The sequence below is a fragment of the Sinocyclocheilus rhinocerous genome, unplaced genomic scaffold, assembly GCF_001515625.1.
Source record: "Sinocyclocheilus rhinocerous isolate Xijiao unplaced genomic scaffold, SAMN03320098_v1.1 scaffold57, whole genome shotgun sequence".
In the NCBI taxonomy this organism is placed as follows: domain Eukaryota; kingdom Metazoa; phylum Chordata; class Actinopteri; order Cypriniformes; family Cyprinidae; genus Sinocyclocheilus; species Sinocyclocheilus rhinocerous.
In genome coordinates, this window is record NW_015652130.1 from 563,343 (window position 1) to 574,557 (window position 11,215).

General features: G+C 36.7%; 2 protein-coding genes across 3 annotated transcripts; one reads left to right on the plus strand and one right to left on the minus strand.

The window, feature by feature from the left end:
* The first annotated feature begins 513 nt into the window (after positions 1-513).
* mitfa (melanocyte inducing transcription factor a) lies at positions 514-4,736 on the plus strand. The gene is made up of 9 exons (XM_016519000.1): positions 514-627; positions 992-1,213; positions 2,078-2,170; positions 2,301-2,418; positions 2,570-2,662; positions 3,133-3,189; positions 3,314-3,389; positions 3,534-3,681; positions 4,069-4,736. The coding sequence occupies exons 1-9, from the start codon at positions 595-597 to the stop codon at positions 4,462-4,464; spliced, it is 1,236 nt and encodes a 411-aa protein (XP_016374486.1). The 5' UTR covers positions 514-594; the 3' UTR covers positions 4,465-4,736.
* Positions 4,737-5,809: 1,073 nt separating this feature from the next.
* LOC107713488 (2-epi-5-epi-valiolone synthase-like) lies at positions 5,810-10,242 on the minus strand. 2 transcript variants are annotated; one of them, XM_016519002.1, is made up of 5 exons: positions 9,965-10,242; positions 8,390-9,023; positions 7,433-7,669; positions 6,904-7,156; positions 5,810-6,282 (listed from the first exon to the last, which is right to left on the minus strand). In XM_016519002.1, exons 1-5 carry the CDS (start codon positions 10,180-10,182, stop codon positions 6,197-6,199), a joined length of 1,428 nt encoding a protein of 475 aa, XP_016374488.1. In that variant the 5' UTR covers positions 10,183-10,242; the 3' UTR covers positions 5,810-6,196. The 2 variants fall into 2 exon arrangements, 1 of the variants encoding a protein (XP_016374488.1); XR_001636894.1 differs by lacking the exon at positions 5,810-6,282 and having other exon boundaries at positions 7,110-7,156; positions 7,241-7,669.
* Between the last annotated feature and the right edge of the window lie 973 nt (positions 10,243-11,215).

An 11,215-nucleotide genomic window follows, 5' to 3' on the forward strand; every position in this document is an offset into this window, starting at 1 on the left:
TACAGAAAACAGAACATGCTGCTTCTAAGGTCCTAATCCAGTGGTTCAATCGGATATGAATTGTACATCTGTGAGTTTGTTTGTGCACACTTGCATACATGTGCACGGTATTTCAACATTTAAAACCAAAGGCCCATCAGGCAACAAAGTTCTCTTTCCTTTCTTTCCCCCTTCAACATTTCAGAGATAACTCCATCTTAAACTGTCTTGTTTTTAGACTAACAGTGGCAGTGATTGTATGCCGGATGCTGAGAACAAACAATGTTTTATGCAGGATGAGTGGAACTAAAGATGAAACGTTAGTTAGCCGTAAGCCAGTTTCAGTTTAGACACTAGTAACCCATCATTTCAATGGGCCTTTTGTGGAAATGGACTGGTGACGTCAAATGAACTCTATAAAGGCATAAATTCATCGTTTTGGTAAAAAAACAATATGAGAACAGCAATCCCCTCCCAGACCCTTAAATACATTTTCAGTCTTTTCTTTGGCATTGATATCTTCAACTGGCCGAGACGGCTGCTCAGTTTTTGCTCATCAAAAACTGAATCCACAAAGGGAATATTTTTTTAAGCTAACAAATTATCTTGTTTAACATGTTGGAGATGCTAGAGTACAGTCACTACCAGGTGAGAAGAAACTTGATCTAGAGCAGACATAGTTCATATTATGTTTTAACATATTGCGGAATTTATTGCATTTGTTATTGACTGTTTTTTCTAAAGTGTTTCCTTAAATTTTCTTTCTCAGACTCACAGCCAAGCCTGTGCGTTTTGTCTTTTTTTTTAGCATGCTTGCAATATTTGTACACAGAGCTATTATAAAATTATTTACTGTATGCATTGCATTTAGTCCAAATATGAGCTACTTTTCTGTAAAAAAAAATAGGAGGCAGAAAATAAATTAATCACATGCACAGATAACATACAGTATTGGTAAGTATCTGAGTGTCTGTCTGACTGTATTGGCATCACTTCTCTGTTTGTGACTCAGGTGCAGACCCACCTGGAGAGCCCATCCAAGTACCACATCCAGCAGACCCAGAGGCAGCAGGTGAAGCATTACCTGTCCAGTGCACTGGGAGCCAAGCTAAGCCCACAGGCCAGCACAGGGCCCGGCCCCAGCCAGCCCACGGAGCACGGCATGCCCCCTGGACCAGGAGCCAGCGCTCCTAATAGCCCTATGGCCCTTCTCACCCTCAACTGTGAGAAAGAGGTAGATGCAAAAGCTGGCATCGCCAGTTATGTCAATCAGACTGTCAGATAACATTTTACCAAATGATAGTGTCAAAATATGGTGAATAGAGTGACAAGATTCCAACGCAGCTTACTTTTCCTAAAATGTATGTGAATTATGTCCATGGACAAATAAGGAAAAGGGTAAGGGAAAACAAAAATCCCTCTCCATATGCTTTGTATTTTACCAAAGCATGAAGCTTTGAATATTTTTCTTATTAAAATATTTTGATATACACTACCTTTCAAAACTTTCAAACTTTGCTCAGTATTTTTGTGGAAACCATGATACATTTTTTTCAGGATACTTTAATGAATAAAGGTTAAAAACACAGCATTTAGAAGTAGAATGGAAATATAAATCTTTCATAACATTATAAATGTCCTTACTGTCACTTGATGAATAAAATTGTTATTTTCTTAAAAATATGACCCTGCCCAAACTTTTGAATGGTAATGTACATCACTCTATCAGGGCTGAAAATGAGTATTAAGTAACTGCATGCTGAGGCCTGTTAGACATCAAAAAGCAAGTTTTGTAAGTTGCACAACTAAAAAGTTTCTCACTATTTCTTCTGAGAGTTCCTGCCTTTGTCTGTGAGCGATTGATGACGGCGTAGTAGAACCTTTGATCTAAAGTACATCAGTGCTGTAAGGGTTTTTTGGCAAGTAAAAATTGCCAGCTGGGAAAAAAATCACAGAAGTTCTTAGAAATGATTCGTGTATGTGGCATATCATCTTCAGTCAATCATCTTATTGGTTAGCCAGGGTATGACTTCATTACTAACGAAGGTGATGTAAATACATTAGGCTGTTGTTTTATATAATATTTGAATTGTTACAGATGGACGATGTAATTGAAGACATAAGTTTGGAATCAAGCTACAACGATGACATTCTCGGATTCATGGATGCAGGACTTCAAATGACTAATACGGTAAAAGGCCTAATATATGACCAGGATTGTAGTGTATCGTGCACGTTTATGTTCAAGATTCATATAAGCACCGTCAGCACAGTCAGCACATGCACTGAAATTTTTGTGGTTATGGTTTATCATTTTTCAGATTCCAGTTTCTGCAAACCTGTTGGACATGTACAACAGTCATGCTCTTCCTCCAAATGGGGTTACCATTAATAACTCCTGCCCGTCTAACCTACCGGCCGTCAAAAGGGAATTATCCGGTAAAATTACATTATCTTACCAATAATTAATGTTTATGAAAACTTTTGGTTACCATGCCAAAACCCACCATTCTTAGGAATAGTAAAAGTATCCATAGTGTGTGCAGTTCCGAATGCACAATATCAATGAAAGATATATTGTATTAAATAGGTACCCCAGCACCTGGCATGATGCACATAATGGACAAGCCTGGATCATGTGGCACGTTTGACACTTATCAAAGGCCTGAAGACTTTCCAGTAGGTATGTTTCCCTTTCCTCAGCCTCTGAAGGCTCTAAGCATGAAAAAAGAGTTTTGTGAGACTGCACATTTATATCCAGAACATGTTATTTGATTACCTATCGTGTGTCAACAAGTTTTACATTTGAAATTACATTTACATACATATTAATTAAAGATAGTCTAAAGACTAAAAGACAGACAAGACAGTAATTGCACACAATATGGACACTTGATTGATAAACATGCTCCACACGAACACACACATGCACATTTGAACTTAATTGTTACACTTTTAGTTTTTAAATACTGACATTTTTACATTTAATTGAAAATTTTCTAATACACAGTAATATATTAGAATACACTGGCACACTAGAGATGAAAATGTGAACTCTGTCTTTTTGTAAAGTTTTATAGCTTTGATTTTAAAACTGGGAAGTTAAGTAATTATGAAGAAAGTTGTTTCAGTTAATATAATTATGCGTTTCAGAAGCAGAGGTCAGAGCCTTGGCAAAAGAGAGACAAAAGAAAGATAACCACAACCTCAGTGAGTTATATATTTGTTTGCATGAACACTTTTTTGGATATTTTTAAATGTCAAGTGTAATGTAATAGAATATAATATTATTAATAATAATGTCTAATCTTTATTGGCTTTTCCATCCATGCAGTTGAAAGAAGGCGGCGTTTTAATATAAATGACAGAATTAAGGAGCTGGGGACATTGATTCCCAAGTCAAATGATCTGTAAGTCTCAAAAATATAAACATTGGTTTACAATTACTTATATGCTGTATTCATACTGTATATTCAGACAGTTTTATACCAATATGAATAAATTTAGTGGTTGCACACAGATGAGGCATAACTGTCTGTATCTTGTTTTTTCAGAGACATGAGGTGGAATAAGGGCACCATCCTGAAAGCTTCAGTGGATTATATTAGGAAACTGCAGAAAGAGCAGCAAAAAGCAAAAGAGCTGGAAAACAGACAAAAGAGACTAGAACATGCAAACAGACATCTCCTCCTTCGTATTCAGGTAAACCAAATAATAAACAAAAGCTCACAACACAAACTGTGACTGGTTAAAAGCTCCTTTCAGCTAGTCACATGATCAGTTTTGTGGACAATGTTTCGACATGTCCTTTGAAAAAACGCTTTTTTAATTAGATGGAGAAACACCAAGCTTAAAATTGCTTTGAAAGCTTATAAAGTATGCTCAGTGCTTCAGCTGCATGAAATTCGAAAGTTACACTCGAGTAATTGATTATGGGGAATTTCCCTCATTTTGACACGTATGGCATTTGGTTCACAATGCCCCTACTGTTTACACACACAACTTTTCACGCACACATACATTTTTTAGTAATGTACTACTCCATGTTATGCTAAAGTGTGTGTATTTGTCATTTCTGGTTGTGTCCAGGAGCTTGAGATGCAAGCCCGCGCTCATGGACTCGCCGTTGTAGCCTCTCCCAGCCTTTATTCCACCGACCTGGTGGCTCGAGCCATCAAACAAGAGCCTGGTATGGGGGACTGCACGTCTGATTTGTACCCACACCTCCCCAGTCCTGACCTGTCCCGTCCCACCACTCTGGACCTCAGCAACGGCACCATCAGCTACAACGACAGCCCCACGGAGGAAGGGGAACCGGGGGTTTACGACAGCCCCAACAAGGCCTCCACCAAGCTGGAGGACATGCTCATGGACAACACCCTGTCTCCAGTGGGCAGCAGTGACCCCCTGCTGTCCTCCGGCTCCCCCATCCCATCCAGCAGCAGCGGCAGCAGCAGTATGGATGAACATGAAAACGGCTGTTAGCATTGTGAACAAACTTTGATGAACCAAAGTTAGATGATTAGATGTTTCTTTGTATAAAGATATGTTACCTGAGAGTACCAATGTTTCCTTTCAATCCAGATCATGTGTAACATGAAGAGCAAAATTACGTACAGTACTTATCTTGTATTTTAGAATATTATATATTTTTTTCATTTATCACGTTGGAGTTTACTAGTTAAGATTGACTGATTTGAACAGTTTGATGATTTATGAAGGATTTCTCTAGAACAATGAAGAATAGCTAGAATAAAAACCCCTAAAGTGTGATTTCTGGAGTTGGCTTGATATTGTCCTCAAATGCAACTTAATTTCTTGGGGTGTAGGTTTTCCAGGGGTGGATTAACCAGTAACACATGTCTAGGCGTGCACAGTTCAATTCACTTCTACTGTACAACTGTTTATTAACACCAAGAGCAACCTCAAAATCACAACTACAGACATATCTACAGGAGAAACATTCACAGAGGTCTGGTAATTGTAGAAGCAATCTAATTTAGGACGTCTAATCTTGAGCTATAACACTGAAATATTTTACTTTGTTCCTCATCCCACCATAAGAAAGCTGGAATTTTGAACACTTTAAGGTGATGATACACAGGGCAACTTTTTGAGCAATGTTGCTTGGGTACTTTCCCATTGAGAATGGGCAACAAATCTGAATGGAATAGATTTGAACAATGGATGTTGATCAATCCAAAAATAAATTTTCCTTAACTCTTTTTTTTTTTTTTTTTACTTAAACCTAGCTTGATTTATCAGTACAGTATGTACTTTTGCACAGCATAGTGGGTATTATTCTTCAGGCACTGTTTTTAGTAATTACTGACTGTTCAGTCACTTAGTGTTGGACAGTTTGGACAGGATACTAACATTATCAGTAGAAGTATCAAAAATCATGTCAAAATCGTGATTGATAAAAACATACTAATTTTTATCACAATGATATGGGGTATTTATAATGATGAATGACTTGCTACTGAACAGCTAAAGTACAATTCTCTTACTAGTCTGTTCTATATTCTTGTCTCTTCTACCTCATGTTATACTTGTTATCAGATGTCTACTGCAATTTTTTAAAGGTCAATAAGGTCTCAAAAATGATAAAGTTTTATTTTTGCAGCAAATCATTGAAGAAGACAGGAGTGAAATTCATATCAGATTATCTTATTCAAATCTAGTATTATTGTATTTATATCCATTATTCTTGTGTTTTTTAAGACTTATGAAGACATAAACACAAGAGGACATATATTGAATACCAGACCAATGGTGTCATGTTTTCGTGGTATTTGTGACGGTTTTCATGATGCTGTGAAACATAATACATCTTTCTCATCATAACAGAGACTTTGTTAATAAGTAAATTGTTTATTATAAACTTGCATGCATTACATCCAACACATCAGGCAGACTTTTTTACATTTTAATAAATGATTTCATTATTAACCTAAATGTCCCTTTATCAAATATGAAATGATGGGAAAGAAACCCTTAAACACAACTAAAGAAAAATCTTCACATATCAAGTCAGCCTTCTTCTATTCACAGCCATTTACAAAAATGGCAATTATAGTAATGAGAAGCAATTGTTTTAAATGTAAAACACTTAAATGTATACAAAATAAAAAGGAAACCAAATCTATCCATTTATTCATGCGTATAAATTGTTAAAGCTAAGAGGCTCCCCTATATGTAAACATTGGCTGAAGTCTCATTGAAGTGAACCAGTGCTCAGTTCATCGCACCACTTCTCGTACGCCCGGAACAGAGTGCCTTCATCAGTGTCGTTGAAGATTTCTAAGTGAGGAATGTGGAAAGAATGTTTACTTTTTCTAAATCATGTGACTAACACTTTGCACAATATGTTAAAAATCATTTTTGGGTATCTTTTCTTTTTAATAACTTCAAGAATTCATGAATTTCGTACTTGTAAGATTTGCTTATACTTGCATTATAATGTGTGTGTGTGTAATTTACAAAATAATTATTGATAATTATAACTAATATTTAATAAAAAAAACTCAACATTTGTTTGTGCAGATAATATGTTAAAACAATGTTAAAATAATTTTATTTTTATTTTTAAAGAATCCTTGCTTCAGCCTCTACAGCAGTCTGGGTCATATTTTCTCAGTCCTCAAGGTTTTCGAGGATGAAGGGATATCCAACAACCTGACCATACTGGCATCTACAAATGTGACTTAGGAAGTTATGCCAAAACATTGTGCCAAATTGGAGTTTAAATGGCGGTACATTGTTTGACGTCAACAACAAAAAACATGGAAAAGTTGATAAGCCAGTTTACCGTAATCATGCATAATTATATAATTTGTTGTATTTAATGTTTTACATTTACCACTCTTTATCAGACCTAGACTAGCCTTTAAGCATGCTAACCTTAAGATTAAAATATATTACCTGCTCTTCCGAGGCCTGTTGGTAAAGGCATTCTCACAAGCCCTCCGGAGTGCTGTAGTCTGTCACACAGAGATTTCTGAACCAAAGCAAAGGTGCAGTCTTGATGCCACACCGGCAACTCCAGTCCCAGCATGCAACAGACGATCCTGAACTTCTCCTGCTCTGTGAGCAACCCCATCTCACACGCCACATACACCATGTAGGACATATCGATATTTACTGCCTCACCGTGGAGTAAAGCTGGTAGGACTTTCTAAGAATGAAAAAAAGATAATTAAGTATTTCACATGCGGTTATTGCTGCATTTTGCATGTACTGAATACAAAGGCATTTTAACTTGGAGAGACGCATCCAATTCTGAGATCAGTTTTCAGACAGTCAGCATACCTAAAATAATGTATCTCGCACAAGGAAAGAATATTAAAAGCCTTGAGGCGAAACAGGTCAATCATCAGTGAAAGGCTGTAATTTTTAACCCCACCCAACCCTTTGGGAATAGTAGAATGTGCAGCTGATGAAGTGAAGATACCATCTCTAGTTCTGGGCTGATCAGGTGACCGAAGTCGACGAGTCTGTCTAGATCATCCTCCCACAGGTTTGGGGCCAATTCTTCTAACATGGTTTCTATGGCGACACGTGTAGAAACAGAAGCAGGGTCAATGCGGTCGTCTTCTAGAACCAAACCGGACTGGAACTTGGAGTCTAAAAGGAACTGCCCCTGCGTTTCCAGAAGTTCAAACAGCCCTCTGTGCTTCATCAGAGCCATCTAGAACAATAAAAACACAAATATAAACATCAATAAAAAAAGACAAATAATAATAAAAACACAGCCCTGCATTTTGAAAAAAATTCTGCCGATTTGCAAAAAAAGGCTTAATATTACATAATTTGATGATGCTGAGTTCAAAAATATCATCAATATGTATTCCAATACTCCATTTAATGTCAGAACATAAACACATGTTTTTAAATAAGGTTTTTTTTTTTTTACAAAATCTGTAATTTTCTGTCACTGTTTTGGATTTAGTAAAACACCCACAGATGTGGCAGAAAAAATCAGAGGCCTTGTTTGCATTTTCCTGCATCACTGGCCATAATTCAAACCCTGAAATCAGGATTAGACATATAAAATGTCTTTAGAATTATTCATACATGTGAAAATTGACTGAGATTTGAACAAATAGTTCTAAACTGGTTCAGAGATAAGAATTATGTCTTAGTGGCAGTTTTTTCTAGTGATTAAGGGATAATACAAGACTTCGTCACCTTACAAATGGTTGTCGAAAGCAAAAATGCTATGTAATGCACATCCTATTTTGTGAGAAAGTGTGATGTGCTAGAGAAAAACAGGCAGCATTTTTGGAATCAGCACCCCAAAATTAGCAAGAAACAAGTATTGGATTTCATTCGGCAAATATGATGCAGAGTGGTGTAATAATAAAACCTTTAACAATAAATATTGCAAAAAAAGGAAAAAATATTGTACCTTCAACATTTCTGCAAGACCATTAGATATGTGTCTGCGAGGAATTGTCTGTATAAATGACCTGTCCAAAAAGGCAGCAACAGGTGCGATGTAGGTGCCTAGCTTATTCTTGCAATTTGCGAAATTAACACCCGTCTTTGCTCCGACGCTTGCATCGATGTATGACAAAAGAGTAGTGGGAACGCGAATGTATGGAGTGCGCCTTCTGTAGAGGGACGCTGCGAGACCCACGATATCCAGGCAGACCCCACCTCCGATGGCGATGATGGGCTCGGTGCGCCGATCGATGCCAAACTGGTGGACTTCCTCCAGGATCTTCAGGGCCATTTCCATGGACTTGTTCTCCTCTGTCGTGGGCAGGGGCAGGATCTGGTACAGGACGTGTCTGGCCTCGAGGTAGTCGGTGATCTGAGAACCATAGAGATTGTATACAACCTCATCCATGACTATGAAGCGTTTTAAGGGCTTGGTGCTGGACTGTACGGCTTCAAGCTGCTCAGTGTCTCTGATGTGGCCCAAAAGCAGAGTGTCATTGCTGGGGTCAAAAAGGTTTTTGGTCTGAGTAACTGTATATGTGAAGGTGATGGGGGTGACCACTGTCCAGGTGGTGCCACTAGAGGAGGTGCTTTCGTAACTGCAACATATGAAGCTCATGACTCATTTTGTAGTTTGTTTTTGATAAAACAAAGTATGTCAGATTATATATTACAAAAAATAAAATAAGTGGTGCTACCTGACTGCAATATTTCTGTTTTCAAACTAATAAAATCTATATTTACTACTAATTTAAGCTTTGGCTGAAAATATTGTATATTTTCTAATACTTTAAACTAATAAAATCTACAGTATTTACTACAGTAAGTTAATTTAAGCAATTTGGCTGAAAATATGTTTTATTTTCTAATAATTTCTTATATTTTTTTCTAATATTAGGTGTAAAAGTCCCCATGGATGTATAGCAACACAAACTACTATAGCACTTTGCTGTAATGCTGATACAGCCTGCTTTGCATAAGCGGATGATTGTATTGGATATGTAAAGTGAGCTCATATTTCACTCCTCCTTACTGGAGACTTAGTTTGAAGAAATGTATGAACTAAAATTGCAGCACTACTAGTATGTCCATTTACTAATAGCAAAATGATACAGAAGTTGTCATAAATTTCTGCACATAAAAAGCAATGAAATGCCAAAAATAACTGAAATTAAAATTCTTTAACATATTGTTAATCCATCCAAATTAAATATAATATAAATATATTCGTTTTAAATATATACATATTTTTAATACATTATACATGAGATAAAAACACATCTTTAAGACCTGCAAATCCATGTATTTGATGTTTCTAAGTGAGTCAAAAAAAAAAACTGATTACAGATGGGTGCAGTTTCTGGGGACAGTATGAGTTATTTGAAATTGATGTGACCTTTAAATGTTCTGACCCTAATGCACCTTGATTCAGCCTGACTTGAATAAAACCAGTTCATTTAATTGTTTCCATATAAAACACACAATAAAATAATGTGAAGTTTTCTATAAACGTTCGCAGTACTTATTGATTTATACGCACATTTTGGCAGCTGACACTCGTCCTTTTATTCCTTGCTTCACATTTTGCCCTGCTTTGCGTTTCCACGTCCCCTTCACCTGCACCAGGCTGAATACGGTTTCCTTCTGTCTGTTGAGATTTTCCATCGTCGAGTTCTCCAGAGAGGCTGTATTAACTGTTAAAGGTTCCTCAGCTCTCTCCATATGTGAAGCGTCAATAAATAATGTCATGAGGCGCATCAGCAGGAATCTGGGAGGAGCTTGCGCGGAAAACTTATGAAAGGTTCTCCCTCTCCAAAACCGTGCTGTCTCACTGATTTTCAACTTACACAACTCACGTTCGCAATAGGAACAGTTATATGTGATGATCACGCGTGCGCAAAACGCTCCGAGGCGGCTGGGTTATGAAACATTAGGCTACTGGACGTTATATGAGAGCTAAATAATGGACAGGTGCTGTTATGTAAATGGACCTGTCCACGATTATGAAGTCAAAATTATTTATTTTTCTTAAATGGAGCATCAAAGTGCACTGTACTCTGAATATGCAGAATGTGCTTCATTCCGAGAGCACTAGCCTATGTCAATATCAATGTTTAAAGAAGGCGATGACTTTTATTTGATGATAGACTCAAAGATAATGCTTATAGTGTGCAATGTTTCTGCTATTGTGTATTTTCATTGATAACAAGGTTTACCCATCCTCTTTTTATCTCAGTTATTGGAGTTTTCTTAAACACACAAATAAATGATTATTAATGGATACACTTAAATGAATCGAATACAAATAAAACAATGACAAAATAAGATAAGGAAAAGACCACTGAAGTCATTGGTGTCTAAAGAGAAGCTGGTTTAACAGGTTTGACTGTTTGATAAGAAATCACGTGTACACAAGCAAAATGAGCGCAGGTCTCAGTTTTGACCTTTGCTACATATTCAAAAATGTAAAATTATGAATTATGATTTTTAGAATAAATGTATATTAGTAGCATTTTTTTATTTTAAGTGGATATAATTTGTAATAATGCTGTCAGGAAATGTTATGATTTTGAGGAGTAGATGTGTGATGGAATGAGATCGTATGGAGTTTTAGTTACAAGAAGCCAGTTACATTAACAAATATTGAGACTTTTGAACTTTGCATACCCCATGGCAATTCCAGTTTAAAGTCACTTTGATGATTCCTTTTTTTTTTATCAACCACATTTTTGTCTACTTGAGGGGGGTACTTTGGAATTTTGGAATCACTTGCATGGTTTTTTTTTCTTCC